The 17,026-nt window shown below is 38.1% G+C and overlaps 2 protein-coding genes across 7 annotated transcripts in view; both read left to right on the top strand.

Moving 5' to 3' along the window:
* The window catches only part of erfl1 (Ets2 repressor factor like 1), a 30,653-nt gene extending 21,900 nt beyond the window's left edge, over window positions 1–8,753 (top strand). Inside the window, exons 2-6 of the mRNA XM_079624907.1 lie at window positions 311–387; window positions 2,403–2,637; window positions 4,045–4,231; window positions 5,796–5,925; window positions 7,314–8,753. Of these exons, the coding sequence (XP_079481033.1) occupies window positions 324–387; window positions 2,403–2,637; window positions 4,045–4,231; window positions 5,796–5,925; window positions 7,314–8,146 (1,449 nt within the window). The 5' untranslated portion in view covers window positions 311–323 and the 3' untranslated portion in view covers window positions 8,147–8,753. The remainder of the gene's footprint in view (window positions 1–310; window positions 388–2,402; window positions 2,638–4,044; window positions 4,232–5,795; window positions 5,926–7,313) is intronic.
* Window positions 8,754–10,275: 1,522 nt separating this feature from the next.
* The window catches only part of arhgef1 (Rho guanine nucleotide exchange factor (GEF) 1), a 47,713-nt gene continuing 40,962 nt past the window's right edge, over window positions 10,276–17,026 (top strand). For 4 of the 6 annotated variants that reach the window (XM_079626782.1, XM_079626784.1, XM_079626781.1 and 1 more), the window contains exon 1: window positions 10,276–10,693. The gene's annotated coding sequence lies outside the window, so the exon portion shown is untranslated. The remainder of the gene's footprint in view (window positions 10,694–17,026) is intronic. The other 2 variants (XM_079626785.1, XM_079626783.1) reach the window with 1 other exon arrangement.

Below are 17,026 nucleotides of genomic sequence, written 5' to 3'. Positions count from 1 at the left end.
ATGCTCAACATGAGATGGGGTCTTTTGAACGTTGCTCTTTGTGGAAAAATGCTCAGTGATCTTCTGCATGGCTGAAGGGACAGCCTTCGGCAACCATATTTAAAGAAACCCTTCAAATGAAAAGGCATTGATTGATTTCAGAGGCCATCGGAATGACATGCCCTCATGGTTTACAACGGCATGTTCTGACCGTGGGTGAAATGAGTCCACAAGAATTTGTGGAGTCAAAAGTATTATGCTTTAGCCTTATGTTCTGTGGTCTAACTGAAAATGGTTCACACTCAAATTTTGTTGGTTTGTGTGAATGCAGGTGTAGTGGAGGTATGGACTGTAACTGTGTTAGTGACCTGCTGCTCACGCCACCCGTCCCAACCCTCTGGACACCAGGTGAGACACCGGAAGATATTTTTTTTTTCATCAAAATTAAATGACTTTTTCTTCACTATCATGGTTCCGTAGGACAAATGCATAGATGTTACATTGATCTTACAAGCAATACTTACTATTATTGTTATAGCTTATGAACAAGAGTCCCAGCCAACAGCATGACACGATATGTTATCATACAACAGTTTACTCAACAGGAAGCTAATATTGAGCAACTAATATTTTAGACACAATATTTCCAGCTTCGTTGTCTATTTTTTGTTCCGGCAATGAAAATCGCTCCAAAGGAAGCCAAGGCAGAATCGACAATACGTCTCCTAACAACCCACAGTAATAGTGTTTTGTGCTGAATAAAACAGTGTTTTGAACGAATCGGTTGAGTAAATTATTCACTGACTCACTTTAATAGGCTGCGTCCAAAACCTTAGGCAGTTGACTTGTTGCCTTCACTGCCTTATCAGGCAATGACTTCAGGCAGTGTTTAGTGTTTGTGCATGAAGGTGTCTCACAAAACTGATTTTGGACCGACTTCTGAAGCAGTGTTTAACGGTTTAATGATCTACAACAAAATTGAGAGAGCTCTGGTGATAACTAAGCAAATACTTAATTACTACTATAGTCATTTATTGTTAGAAATTAGATGAAAAGTGGGAAAAGTAGGTACAAAATTTACATTTACACACAAACTGACAACCAAACACAATTTCCAAATGCCAAATTGTGGGATAATAAAGGCAAACATCTGAGGTATCTCAGTGAACTGTAATCAATAATTGTATCCCTTAAAACTCATCTTTGATCACCAAAATGACATATTAAAACATTTATTCATGTGAAGTTTTTTTTATTCATGCCTTAAAATAGTAACTACACTCTTGCTTCATTTAGTATACACGGATCATGAATATGCAAATTAGCCCCGCCTCCACTCACTCGCCAGCTCAGAGATGCACTCAACTTTACTCAAGTTACTGTAGTAAATGCGGCACAATGGTATCGCTCTTTACAATGTCTAACACATAATGGTAGTTATTATGATTAGCCTTTTGCTTGACTACGTTATCAAACAGCTAATAATGTGTCGCTAATGTTACTCAAATCATGTTCCCATTCTCCATCTCAGAGTCAGATAGCTCCTTTCTAAAAATCAGCATCCTTAGAAACGCTTTGAACAACTTGGAACGTCAGTGGAGAAAGGCAAATCGTTTAACTTAACATCGTAATATACATCATATACATAATTCACACGCTATTTTGCGTACCCAACTTTTCATAACAACAGAAAAATATACCGGAATATCCTGGCTTCTCTGACTCCCCTGCTTCAGAGCATAGTTGAGCATAGAGCAACGAAATGCTAAAACTCGCCCGCACATTTACGTGAATGCTTACAAGTTTGTGACATAAGAAACACCAGCAATTACAAACCGCATTTTTGAGACTGTCTTTGGTTTACTGGAGTTTTAAGGACAAAATACTCAGCAATGGTGTTGACATGAATTTGCGCATGGTTCGTCTTAAATCATATTAAAAACACCACATAGACACATTAACAACATCAAAAACTTGATTTTCACCACAGAGGGCCTTTAAAAATATCAACTCCTAAATATATAGACTGATTTTGCATAGATAGTCTTTGAGACAAACAGAAAAAAAAGTCCCAGAATGCAGCTCAGACAATCAAATTCAAAGACCAGAAATAACTTTAGAAATTCAATTTCAAACAAAAGGTAGAATTGATAAAAAAAAATTGTTCCTGGTTGTCATCACAGGCTGTTTGCTGCAGTTTGTGTACACCCCTCATCAAAATTTCATCAAAATCAATTAAAAAAGAGAGAAAGTCCTCTTACCTATACTTGTTTAAAACACAGGCTAACTACTCCCTAGGCTCAAAATACCCCATTGAACCACCCATCGCTTCATCAGTTATTTAGACAGGAATGCTCTTAGCAAGTAGCAAAACCAACAGGCCTTATCCAAATCCTTTCACTTACTTGCCTCTCTTTCCCCAGGCATCGCCTTCCCAGACTGGGCCTATAAGCCAGAGTCAAGCCCAGGCTCCAGGCAGATCCAGCTGTGGCACTTCATCCTGGAGCTGCTGCAGAAGGAGGAATACCAGGGGGTGATTGCCTGGCAGGGAGACTATGGTGAATTTGTGATCAAAGACCCAGACGAGGTGGCAAGGCTGTGGGGCATTCGGAAGTGCAAACCTCACATGAACTACGACAAGCTCAGTCGAGCACTTAGGTATGCACAGCATGTGTGGGTTTCATATTCAAAGGATTGTTTTCTGTGTTAATGCTTAATTGCTGCCTTTATTGTTCTCTCATGCAATATGTATATTCCAGATGATGCGCTTTGTTGAGTACACAGTGTGTTTGGCTGTTTCTTTTGTGTGTATGTGTTTTTATCTGGCATCTTATGGGGGGAGAAACATCATTTATTTTTTCCTCACATAATATCCTGCATAAAAGCCTTGGTCGCTCCATGCTTGATGCTTGATAGTATGTGGATATTTTAAGTGCTGCCTTCCCTCCAAAGAACATCAATACAGTCCAATTTGTGGAATCTTTGAACATCTAAATGGATTCTGGATGTTCTCCGGCGAGAGGCTCATATAAAGAATACTTGTCGATGGGGATTTTGAAATTAAGTCTAAAATTGATTGGTACCTCACCGAAATTCTATGTATCAGATCTCTTTTCAAACTCCAAACTCCAACGTAAAACTTTTCCGGTTTGAACTTTGACCCTGGTTGCAGTACTTCTGCTCTTATCCATGCACATTCGCTTAGCCATTTCTCATCCCGCCTTTTTATCGCTCTGCTCCCCTCCTACCCTCCCCCAGCCTCCCTTTAATAGATGCTGTCGCTAGCTGCTAATTGTTATGAATAGGCACAGGCCATAATTAGCCTCGTTGATTAGCCTTGCTTAATTGCTCAATTAAGGGGCACAATTGCCACATAAAATAAAAGCTTACAAATTATAGCGCCGGCAGATTGCATCACGGGAACTCGTGTCGGCTGCCGGACCGGGTAAAGTGAAGTCAAGCATAAAGTGTGCTGAGATTAAAGAGCCTCGCTCTCATGCACAGGTGAGCATCCTCAAAGCATTCTGACACTAGTGATGAGCGCAAACGGGTGATGGGCAGCGGAAAAGACTTTGTATAGATCCATCTCTTATTTCCAACTGACTGATATGCCGTCGTGTGATGCTGAGGGAAATTTAACCGGTCATCGCGGTGCAGACCAGGCAGCTGACAAGGCTGGCATTCCCAAATGAAGGCCGTGACCCTGGAAAATGTTTCAGTGGAGGTGAAGGCAGCCTTTCCCCGCTTTAAATCGATAGTTCACTTAAAAATGAAATCTGCGCCATGATTTATACATCCTAATGTCGTTCCAAATCTGTATGGCTTGAAGAAGAAAACTCCTTTGTACCCTATTGTATGCACAAAAAACCCCTGAGACATTATTATTTGTTCCACAAAAGAAATGGAACGACACAAGGTGAATGATGACAAAATTGTCTTTTTTTTTGGGTGATCTATCCCTGTAATTCAAGCATTCATTCTTGTATGCACAGATGCAATCGTGTTTTCTTTTACAAACATTTACAGCTTGTTTTATTGTATTTTCTGTTGTTCTCCATCCTGCAGGTACTACTACAACAAACGCATTTTGCACAAAACTAAAGGCAAGCGCTTCACCTACAAGTTTAACTTCAGTAAGGTGGTTCTGGTGAATTACCCGCTGCTGGACATGGCCAGCTCTCCGTTCCTGCTGGCCCAGAACCACTTCAATGGAGGAACAGCCACACCGGACTGCAGCCCTGTCACACCCGAGGTATGAGGGAACAAATGCATCGCAGTGAGTGTGATTGCAGATAGCAGAACAAACAATCTAAATATAATGAGAGACAAGAATGAATCGCCAGGTATAACAGAAGAATGAAGTCAGACAAAAACCTGAAGGGCTGACGTGCTCTGTGATAATAACAGCTCTATTGCCAGTGTTTAATGATTGATGGGTTTTTTTTCTATCCATACTGTATAAGGCTTTCTGTATTAGCTTTGATGTGAGGGATCAGGCTATTGATTGTACAGAGCCAATCAGTATGTAGGTATCTTTTTTGTATTTACTGTATGTATTTTCTGTAATTGCTCTAGCATTGGTGTTCAGCAATTATTTGTTTTCGGTCAATGTTAAACTTTAACTAAAATAGTTAGGATTTGAATACAAGAGGCAAAGCATAAATATATGTCCTGCTTGAATACAAAGAGTCTGAGAATAGGTTTTATCAATAAAGATTTAGTCAAATCTGAAATTATAAATGGGTTAAAAGAATAAAAAGGTGTTAAATTTGCTACACGAGGTAACTTCAAACAAGTAGTCTGATCAAATTCCATAAAAAAACATTATTTATTAATATTATTTTTATTATTAACCTGATTTTACTTTAGCCTTGCAAAGTATATTCACTCAGGTCGTTCTATGAGAAAGTGGTCTGCTGTACATCTTGACTAGAGGAGACTGAAGGAGAAGGGAAAGATCTAGAGGTGAAGAAGAAAGTAGAGAGAATGTCAAAGATGGCGTTAAGCAGCCTTAAAACAAAAGAAGACATTATCCCTTTCCTCTTATCCCAGTCTTGGAGGCATACTCATCACTGCCATTGATTGAAAATGAAAGACATGTGAGAAATGAAAGAGAAGTTGGGGCTGTCAGATCAGTGCCATGTAATTAATGCGGTTTTGTTAAGCAATCCAGATTACGTAGCTTCGAAGTGTAGTCCTGCCTTTCTCACTGAAAAAAGAAGAGTGACAGAAATTATTGATCACCTTCATGTCACTAATAATAAAAAAGAGAGAAAATCTTTATGGCGTTCATCTGCTAAGATTCCTGCAATGACTTCCAGGTTTTCTTTATTGAGCTTTATCCCCCGCCACCCTTTTCTAATCTGCTCCCAAAAGCCGTTCCACATTTTGTGAGGTAAAAAGCCCTGCATCTCTTTGTGGCCTGTACTCTTACTGACATCTTATGAAGTCTTTAAGACAAGACTTTTTTCTTCCTCAAGACTTCGAAGACAGTGTTGAAGATGTCATGATGGTTTCACATTTCTTATCATCCTTTTTTTACAGCAGTGAATTCTTTGTCTGTCCGTGCACTTCTTTTTATATTTTATGACTATCCCAATTTTAGCACATTAAACATTCCAATAAAATGTTTAATACAATTCATAATAACTGTTAAATGGACAAAATTAGTATTTATGTTATCAATACTGTTATATATTAGTGTAATATAGTACATTATTGAAAAAAGCTAGCCTGTCATGTCATTTATTAAACACATTTTTCTCACTGACTAATGATCCCCACACGCTGTCTTTTCTCTATCCCATCTCTCCCAGGCCCTTCAGTCTTTATTCCCTCGTTTGCCTGAATCGGGTCGAGGGCCCTCTCTGTTTGAGCGCAGTGCAGGGGCCCCAGGGCCTGATGGGGACAAGCTGAGATTGGACACTTTTCCTTTCCTCGGCTCAGGTGAGACACAAATTTAACAAAAGAAAAAGAGAAAATTATAGATTAATGTTCATTTCTTAAAAGCAGTGAAATAAAGTGTGTTGAGTTCAGATATAACTGATTAGTTCACACTGTTATCGGTATGTTCTTGACATTTGCACTTGCATTGCACTCTAGCACTTCCTTCGTGAGCGTTATCATGTGCATATTCTCTAGTTTTTTCGGATGTTCTGAATGTACATTGAAATATCAGTGTATCAGAATGTACAAGGGCATGAGTATGTCAGTGCGACTCCCCACCCCACCGCACCCCACCCCTCCTCCTTCAACTCTGTTTGTCCTGAGGTCCTTTTCCGCCCTCCTCCTCTTCTTACCCGTCTCTGCCTCCCATGTGTACCCCCTGTCCTAATCCCTTCCCAAGCAGGAAGGCCCTAATTGAGGGTGCAGGCTTCAGTTTGTGGCCTGTGGGCGCCCATTACTGTGTTTTCATAAGCAAGTGAGGCCTGCCTGACTGATTCAATATTCATGTGTCTGCCAGCTACTCCTGGCCCTACATACACACACACACACTCTCTAGCACTGTCAAATTAGCACTGCATAGCAAATAACACAGAGTGGCTGTGGAGATATAAAGAGAGGGAGAGAAAATAAAGTAGGGAGGAATAAGAAAGAAAGAAAGACTGAGAGGAAGTATACTGTGAATATGGTTGAAAATGATGAAAAGGTATTTTGAATGTAAGTGAAAAGCATGTAAAGTATTAAGAGTGTGAAATATCAACTCTCATGTCATATTAGGATTATTAATTAATATGTGAAAAAATGAGCTTGCTTGGTATGTTTTATTTTACATTGTCATATATATATATATATATATATATATATATATATATATATATATATATATATATATATATATATATATGTGTGTGTACTTTTTAAAGTACTTTTTTCAAAGTATTTAGCAATTAATAGCCTACTTTATTGCTCAAATTATTGAGTAAGTCAAAAGTGACAGTAAAGATATTTATAAAGTTACAAAGGATTTTTATTTCAAATAAATGCTGGTCACTTGAACTATCTATTCATTGAAGAATCCTGACCAAAAATCCTTCACAGTGTCCACAAAAACATATAACCTCAGCACAACTTTTTGTAACATTGACAATAATAAGAAATGTTTTTGATAATCAAATCAGCATATTAGAATGAATTGTAAAGGACCAGGTGACACTGAAGACTAATGGCTCATGAAATATTACTATATGATGATATATATAAGTTTTGAAATATATGATTCATAATGTCCTTTTAGTTTTCCCTCGCATTCTCTGTTCTCAGTCGTGTCTCTAACATCTTTTCTTAAACATTAACACTGGTTTCCGTTCCATGTTTTTCAATTTCTCCCACAGGGGCTCCTTGTTACTCCAAACCTCCATCCCTGTTGGGTCCTTACCCGCGGAACCCGGCTTTTGACTACCCCTGGGGCTTCAACCCCTACCTCCCAGGGGCCTTTTCTCTAAACAACTGTCCCAAATTGCCTCCAGGCTCCCTCTACTCCTCACATTTCTACCCAAACCCTCTCCAGTCCAGCCTGTCTCAGCTACCACACCCCTTCTCTTCACTCTTACCCCCTGGAGACGCGACCGGGGCAGAACGTGGTCAAACGGGAGGAACTAACGGTCAGCCCCCCAGACTCTGCATCCCACCGTACCCAGGGAGCGTGCCACTGGGTCGGACTGAGCTGGGGAACGGGGGTACGGGTGTAGGTGACCGGGAAAGAGGGGAGGCCAACACCGGTGTCATAGGTGGAGGTCTTGGTTTAGGGTTAGGCCTAGGATTGGGATTGGGTTTGGGTGGGCTCAGCGTGGGAAGCGGAGGAGGAGGCCGTCAAAGCCCTTCCGAGCGGAGAAAGGGTGTCAAGCAGGATCCAGAGTCTGACTCGGAGCTGGAGATCACAGACCTGAGCGACTGCAGCTCAGAGAATGAGAACGAACCGGACTTCCCTCTAAGGAAGGAGCCAGGGCTGGGTGGTCGCTCACACCTTCTAGAGGCCAAATCCAGGGGTCTCGGGGGAGTCCTGCCCCCTCTCTCTTCTCTTCCTCCACCTGTGTCTCCACATCCCCTCAAAAGTCTGGGACCCCTGACTCCTCCACCGTCATCCCTGCCTCCATCCCTCTCTCCCTCCCTCAGTATGGTTGACCGGCAAAGGGAAACAGAGACACTTAAACTTGCTCACAGTTAATATGTTCTGTTGTGTGATTTTTGATGTCTTGCAGGTTCTCATTTTCTGTCTGTGTATTCCTGCATTTGTGAAATAATGCTGTATATTCCCATTTCATTTTTCCCCTTCCTCTGTTCCGGTGTCCTCCCAAGCCACTCATGCAGTTCCAATATCAGAGCTTTCAATTTCTGCTTTCTTCGATTTCTGTATCGTACAATGAGACTCTCAATGCAATCTTAGTTTTTGTCATTCTGAGAGTAGAAGTGCAACACACACACACACACACACACACACACACACACACACACACACACACACACACACAAATAGATTAGAATGTTTAAATATCTAAATAATTCTCATTCTCTAATCTCTGATAGGAAACAGAGATATTTTATAGCCAAGACAGCACAGTAATGGGATATACATATCTTTTATCACCACTTTTTGAATTGCACTGCATTCTGGCCATGCTGAGACAGGCAGTAAGTTTGTTCTGCTTGGTGTATTTCACAGACTTTTCCATAAGTTAATGCTAAGCTCTGCAATACAGTGTTCAGCTGAACAGTGTAACACAAGCTAAATGCAATAATGGCAACACTGATAGTAATTTTAAGGTGATTCAGTGTTGCAGCACTTTCGTTTTATTGTGCTGATTCAGAAAAATATATGGTCAAACATTGCCATCTTGTGGTTATATTTTTCAAAGCCCTTCATAGTTTTTTTTTAAGAGAAACTTTTATTTATTTATTTTAACTTTAAAATGTCATGTTCAGTCCATGTCTTTTTTTAAAACGTCCAAAAAACTTTATGAGCCTGAGAATGAGAGACAGAGTCAATACTGCTCATGTCAGTGAATATTTAAAGTTTGTATCTATTTCATTGTATATATTTTATTATTGTGTACATTATGTTTAATTACTATTACTATATGGGATAGTTGTATTGGTGTCATTTTACTCTCTACCTAATTGAAGAGTGATATATGAGACAGGGAAATGGATAAGTATATGTGTAGTGACCCAAAGTTGACCAAGAAGGAGCAATTGTTTTTCACATGGCTCATAAGAATAGAGTTTTGACAGGGAGGTGTGCAAAAAAATATTCTGCTCCCTCTAATTGTGCCCTGTGGAAATTTTCTCCAGATACCTCAGGAAAGTAGATGACCCTACTGGACTGAGTTATGCTGCTAGTCTAATTTTTCAATAATTCATTCACCCAGTGGTGATGTACTATAATTAATCAAGTGTGAATAATATTAGTTGCAGCATCTGCTCATTTCTTTAACCAATGTTCATTCTAATGTTTAAGTTTGATATATGAACATCCAATCTGAATGTAAAGACAATGCCTAGGAGCAGAATGACACATTGATGAATGGATTTAACATTGAAAACCATTCAGACAAGGCTTAGAACAAGTTTAATACAAAGGGAAAATAAAAGTAAGGTTTTGCCAAACCTGTGCCAACAATATTCACAGATGTATTCTTACAATTCTTTGGAAAGTTCTTATCTGATTCTAGATAAGAATTTGAAAGAGTTGTTACATGACAGTTGGTGCCCTTGACTTGCCCTTACTAAAGGAGATTTCATCTGTACATAGAACTTTGTGTATTTGTGTGTACACATTGAAAATGAAAAAAAAAAACATTTACCTAACAGTAAAGATTTTTCTTTGTTTTATTGTGAAATTTAAAACAGAAAGGATGACTAGAACAAAAAAAAATGAGCAAAGAGTAATATCTTCAAAAGCAATAAACAATATTCTTGAGATTCAATTGTAAGAGTATGGATTTTTCTCTGGCGTTCAGTAAGCCTATGTGATTTTAGATCAAATGCATCCAATTAAAAATACTCGGTTTTTCTGTCTGTGTCAAAAGTTTCACGAGGTAGTCTAGGCTACATCCTGTCAGGTACCAAACTCGCTGCATTTCTGAGATTAAATAGATACATGGAAATGATGATAAACAACTAGAGACCTATTAGGCCTACCATATTTCCTGCGCATACAAAAATCTATGAGTGCATTTCAAAAATAAAACAAAATGCAATCTATATGCTGGAGTTTCACCTACAGGTCTATCATACACCCAAAACACCTTGGCTCGGGAATTCACATTCATAAATCGTGAATATGTCAATAGTAATGTGCCATGGAGAGCCATACACGTTCAAGAGCCCTGAAAGCCAAATGGAGGGGAACAAATTTAGTGTAACACTGAACGGAACCATACGGGCATACATGAAAGATTTTTTTTGGACATCTTTCGGCCTCTGGTGGTCGCAAGTCACACAGGAAGAGGCAGGGCGACGAAAAGTTACGTTTCCAACGCAAAATACACATAGATTTCTGTCGAGTGCACTTGGTGGTTATTGAACCTATTTAATTATCATCTGCACATTAAGAAGAATGATTTAGTCCTGCTTTTATATCTGCTGTCAAACGCCGCGCGCTTGAAATTTTTGTCTCCACTTCCGCGTACAATGTTTTTTTCCAAAGACATACGACAACTTTAGAACAGGAAGCCTTCTGAGGCGCTTGTCACTTCGTCTCACCTTTTAGAAGGTAAGTTTTAAGCTTAAAGATATGGATTTTGTTATTTTTCTTGTGCGCAATGATGTGATTTGTCATCAGAGGGAGCATTCGCATGCTTGATTACTAGCATGATCCGCGAGCGATCCGATCCTGCCAGTTGCCTCTGCTCAGCAAGAGGAATGTTGTGTTTGGCTACAATGTAACCTTTGCCATCATTCTTATTATTTCCGTCGACCCGCGCCTCTATTTTCAACAAACAGACAGCGACGATAATATTTGAATCTAGCCTCTCCTCGAACCGATAGGTTTTGAATAAGCAAATCAAATAGCTCTCAATCTTTGACAGCTAAACAATTGTACTTAACATGTCTCGAAAAATGTTTGCAGTACATGCATGCAAAAGCAGTGTCAACATATCACCGTTTGCGTTGTTATTGATATTTCAGTCTGATCAGCAATGATGTTAAGCGCTATTGCAATTAATTTCATACATTTATAATAAGCTGATTATATCAACTGTAGTTCATAGCATGCAGGTAACACGAGTCTTGAGGGGTTATTTTAAATTATGAATTGGATTAATATTACACAAGTGAGAGAGGCTATGTTGTAGGCTACTGCATATTACCACGGCTGTAATTCCGCGCGACTGTCATATTGCACACAACAGTTAAATACACAAGTTGCCTAACTAATAAATATTTCTTCTTCGCCAAATAAAATAGTTCCAAAATAAACCAGTGTAACAACTTTTACTGATCTCCAACCATCAAACAAACAAACAAACAAACCGAAAGCCTGGACTGGATCAGCATGAATAAGTGGATTTGCACGCCTTGCTCCAGGCCTTTTATAATCACGGGGCTGTAGTGCCACCCCGTGTTTTGTATGTCACTGGTGAGAGAAACCCCGGTGAGGAGAAATTACTAATAGTTGCAGGCAAAATCTCACCGCTCCTCTTCTATTCGAAAGAGAAAACAGTAACTTCAATTTCAGAAAACTTGCTCCTAGTTTTGTTTCAATTATACACCACTCACATTCTTCTGTCTTTATTCCTGTGCTGTAAATATCAAATAACTGCACTCTTGAAACACCACTCAACCTATCAAATTTGAGCCAGAAATTGCTGGCTGTATAATGTTTGATACGTTTATAATAAGCTCTGGCAGGCAGAAACAAATAGGTTTTATTGATGGACTTTAATAAACTAAGTACAAATTGTACCCCTTGTACTTGTCCATGCATAAAGTATCTTTAACTTCAGACTCAGTTTGTTTTTACAGTTTGTCAAGGTAAATTGATGTAGTTCATTGTTTACATTTTATGTTTGTCTTCCAGGTAATTCGTTGTGTAGAAAACCACCGTAGTCCATTACATTTTTGGGGCGAGGAGCACTTAAGAAGCATCGTTAGTCTTGATGTAGTTCCTAGCTACGACCGTCTGACAGCTAGAGTGAACTGGGATTAGATTAGTTTAACCTTCATGGAGTGAACCTTGTTCATATTTATTGGATGCATTTGAAGAGAAATTGCAGTCATCAGTTAACCTGCCTGTACTTCTCTATCAGCTGATAGTACTCTGGTTTCATCCCACTGCTGTTTTATGTAAACATTCTCATTGCTTGTTTCCTTGATGTTGTTGCATTTTAAAATATTTACCTATTATTTGGACTGAAAACGCACCACTGTATAATCCTTTAAGTCAGTTCAGTTCAGATTATTTTGTTATATAGATTCTTTTGTCATAGGACTAACACATGGAATGGCCAAACACAAGCGTTGTTGTTTTAGCAGTTTGTGGTATTACGTTACTGTAGTTCATAATGGAAAAACAGGAAGACAACAATACTTAGTTGCAAAAAGTTTTAGGTCAACAATAAAGAGCTTCAGGCATTTTGGCTAGATGGTATAACCCATTACAAAGAGATTCCTAATTACTGTAGTTCTGTGGAAAAGGTGGAATGATTAGGTTGTCACGGAAGCCAGTTGGATTGGCTATGTACACCATCTGCAAGATTCAAGGTAGTTTGGATAAAAAAATCTTGAAGGAAGTCTTTTTATCTAGAATCTGTACAATCATCCTGTACAATATGTGCAATATCAATTATTAGAATGCACTACTGTATGCAGTCAGTAAGATTTTTGTTATGTTTTATTTTCACTATGACTGCATTTATTTGATCAAAAATAAAGTAAAATTTCTATGTTTTCTATTTTAATAGATTTTAAAATGTAATTTAGCCTATTTTTGTGATGGCAAATCAGAATTTTCCGCATCATTCCTCCAGTCTTCAGTGTCACGTGATCCTTCAGAAATCATTAAAATGATGATTTGTTGCTCCATAACCATTTCTTATTATTATCAATGTGGAAAATTGTTGTGCTGCTTAATATTTTTGTGGAAACCGTCATGCTTTTTTTTTTCAGGATTTTGTGATTAATAGGAAGAACGGCATTTGTTTGAAATAGAAATGTTTTGTAACAATGTAAATGTCCTCAGTCACATTTGACCAATTTGATGCATCCTTAAACGTTTTAATTTAATTTCCCAAAAAAGTCTTACTTAAAAATATAGCCAAACTTTTGAACATTAATGCATGAAAAACACGTTTTACACTAAGGTATTTTAGAAGTGATCCTTTAAGTAGCTTCAGCTGTTTAGATTAGTACATGTTAGGGTTGTCAATACCAAGTAGTATTGCAATACTTCTTTTATCGTGTGGTTAATTGCAGTGATGATACATAAATAGTTCTGAACATATGTTTTTATTTCTGTCAAAAAGATGCGGTCAAATTCTCACATTGTGTTTCATTCCGCTGTGCTCCGTCACAGGTCCAGTGTAAATGTCACCTAAAACACAGGACTTAAATAATACATGCCAATGAGTTCAGCTTGAGTATTGCATGAGAATATACTCTACCATGCATCACGGTACTACCGTTTTGAAAATACTTTGTGGCACTGCCGGTATTTCAAGGCTTGGGCATCAGGTTACTGTAGCACCTGTACACTATGCAATAAATTACTCGGTATAAGTTGAAGTGCCTCCCAGATTTGTCATTTGGGTGGATAATAACTGAAACAATGGGGGTGCCTTACCACTTCCTCTTCCTGTTCTGACATTGCTCGTCTCTCTCTCTCTGACTTTCATACAGAGAGGCAAGTACAATCTTGTCCTGACTAATGACTCTTTCTTTTGAATGAGGAATGCAGACCATTTCATTTTGTATCTCTCCTTTACCTGTCCTTTTCTGTGTGTCTCACTTCCTCTCATACACCGTGTTGTTTTTCAATAGACAGTTGGTGCTTTGTGTTTACTCCTGGAATGGAGAATAATGTCATTAGACCATAGGAATTAAAATATGCTGCTTATGGGAAATCATATTTTGTAATAACAAGTGGCACACAGTAATTTGAAAAATTGTTAAAAGGCTAGTTCACCCAAAAACTAGCCATAGTGTTGTCAAAATTACTGACTTTGGTATCAAGTCGGTACTGAAATGTAAATTTTTTTACGATTTGAGCGGAATCGTAAACATATCTGATTGCCCATTGTGTTCACGCGCTTATCGGGTATGTCTGTGATTGGCTACAATGATCAATGCATGGGAGTGTTTGAGAGCTCTGTGAATAGCGTAATCGGTGTATAAACGTCACGTTTAAAATTTCAGTACAGACTTGTTACTGAAGTCCTTACTTCTTGACAACACTATTTTGTCATTTACTCACCCACATGTCATTCCAAACCCGTAAGACTTAAGTTCATCTTTGGAACACAAATGAAGATCTTTTTAATGAAATCTGAGCGATATCTGTTCTCTCCATTGACAGTCTACGCAACTACCACTTTGACACTTCAAAAAGTTCATAAAGATATCGTAAACTAATCCAAATGAATTGAGTGGTTTTAGTCCAATTTGTCTCAACGATGAAAATATTTAATTTAGGCTTTTATTTACATATAAACATTCATCAACTCACACATCAGTTGTGGTAAACGGAAGCTCAAGCACGAGAACCAATGAGGTTCATTCTTGTGTATTACGCAGCATGTTTGAGCTTCCGCAAGAACCAATGAGGCTTGTTCTTGTGCGTCAAGCAGGTTCGGTTGAACTTCTAAGCAGTGAGTGAGAATATAAGCAGTTATGTTAGGCTTAATATAAAGAAAAAGAGAAAATCACTCACTGCTCTTGACTGAATAACTTTTGTAGCTTTAAAAGCAACCATTTGTAATTCATTCAGTGATGATTGTGCATGTGCAGTGTTTTACTTTTTATATTACATTAAAATGTAATAAAATATTTATTACATTTTACTCAGTTTCTTTAGTAGGCTATTACGTGATAGTTTCATTTTTATATTTCTTTTAGACCTAAAGTACCCAAAAAACAACTTAAACTACTTTTTTAGTTGTATTTTTGTTCTATTGTATACTATATTCTTGTAATTAATTATTTATTCTTATACAAAATTTTTTTTCCATTCATGTTTGTTAACAACATGAAGTTGAGTAAATTTCGACAGAATTCAGGTGAACTGTCCTGGAAGGCCTCGCATAACGCCGTTAAAAATTAATTTTAATATGAAAAGTTCTGTTGCGGGGAAAAAAAAGATTGAATAAATCCTAGTAAGTTTGTGTGCGTGCATGAATGTCTGTGCAGCAGGTGAGAACATGAGATCACAGTCAAGTAGTTTCTTGTCGCAGAAGACTAAAAGTGTTCTGTTATGTGTTTTTATTGTATGGAGCTATAAATGAGCTAATTTGGTTTTCTGGTAAGTCAAGTTTGCACATATCTACTCTACTGAAATGAGACATCCGAAGGCCAGTGCAAACAGCAGCAGAATGTCTCCTGCTTGTGTGTTTATGCAGTGACAAAGCTCTCACAGTGTGCTGGGGATGTGTGTATACGTGTAATGTGATGTTTTTGGCATGCTTTGCTGAGGCAACAGAAACTGTTGGTGTTCTCTGACCCATTAACAAAGAACCCTATGTCTTGTCATGAGTAATAGTAGTGGCGTATGTCTGAGTGGGAGGTATGTTTGTGAAAGCTGGCAGTGGATGTGTTCGCAGTGTGAATTGTGGTTGTAATTTGTTAGGAAGCAAAGGTGTATGTGGACGCTTTAACCTTATCCAGATACATAAGTGATAAATATAAAGCTTAAAGTGAACAAATATATTTTGTGACAATGACAGATGCAGAATCTAAAAGAGAAGGTAAAAATATGGGATATGTCTTCATGTGAAAAGTAATGGAGAGGCACGACTAGGGCCAATTGAAACAAGGAAATGGAAAGTTCAAGATGACAGAATGAAGGAGAGATTGACTAAATTGACTACAGAGCAGAGAAACTAAAGGATTTTTTGTAATGGAGCCGGCCTCTGTGAGTTGGTAGTCAATGACAGCAGAAAAGAAAGTGTCTTGGCTGTTGTGTCATTTCTTACTGTGAGCGATGAAAATTCTGTCATCATATACTCACCCTCAAGTTGTTTCAAACCTGTATGAATTTCTTTCTTCTGCTGAACACAAAAGAAGATGTTTTGAAGAATGTCGGTAACCAAACAGTTAACTTGTCCCATTGACTTCCAAAGTAGAAAAATAATAATAATACTATGGAAGTCAATGGGACCAGTTAACTCTTTGGTTACCGAAATTCTTCAAAACATCTTCCTTTGTGTTCAGCAGAAGAAAGAAATTCATACAGGTTTGAAACAACTTGAGGGTGAGTATATGATGACAGAATTTTCATTTTAAAGTGAACTATCCCTTTAAAGCTTGAATTGCTGAGTTTTCATAGTGGTCACAGGACATTTGAACTAGATTTATTATCATTTTAAAAATGTCACTTGTTTTTTGGTATTTTAGTTCAGGTTTAATTTTGTGACTATTGTTTTTTCTTCTTCCACATAACACCATAATTTGTTCCATCTCTCTTGTGGTGATGCATACTGCATTTCATCAGAAACCTCACAATACTCAAAATAATAGCATCAGAGTCTATGATCTATATCGTCGTGTGATTCTATTTGTCGAAAATCGCAACTACACCCCATACTGCAGTACTTACTGGCAGTGATTACTCAGTAAATGTGCCATTACTGCTACATTCAGCAGTTACTATCACTCTCTGCAACTCCGGAACATTCATGATTCCACAATATGGACTAGATAGATTGACTGGCACTCAGATCTTGTCAGATTGCCTGCACTGGACAGCAGCTATATAGTGCATTTGCACTATATAGTGCAAGTTAATGGCATATAATCCTTGAGATATGTTCATTAGCTTGAGGTTGTTTGGATCAACTAAACAATTTTCATTGTCTTTACATTGTTTCTCTGAAATCATGTGCAGTGCACCATA

Source organism: Phoxinus phoxinus, assembly GCF_949152265.1.
Source record: "Phoxinus phoxinus genome assembly, chromosome: 10".
In the NCBI taxonomy this organism is placed as follows: Eukaryota; Metazoa; Chordata; class Actinopteri; order Cypriniformes; family Leuciscidae; genus Phoxinus; species Phoxinus phoxinus.
The sequence above is the reverse complement of the archived record's forward strand: the minus strand, read 5'-3'. Positions and strand labels throughout refer to the sequence as shown.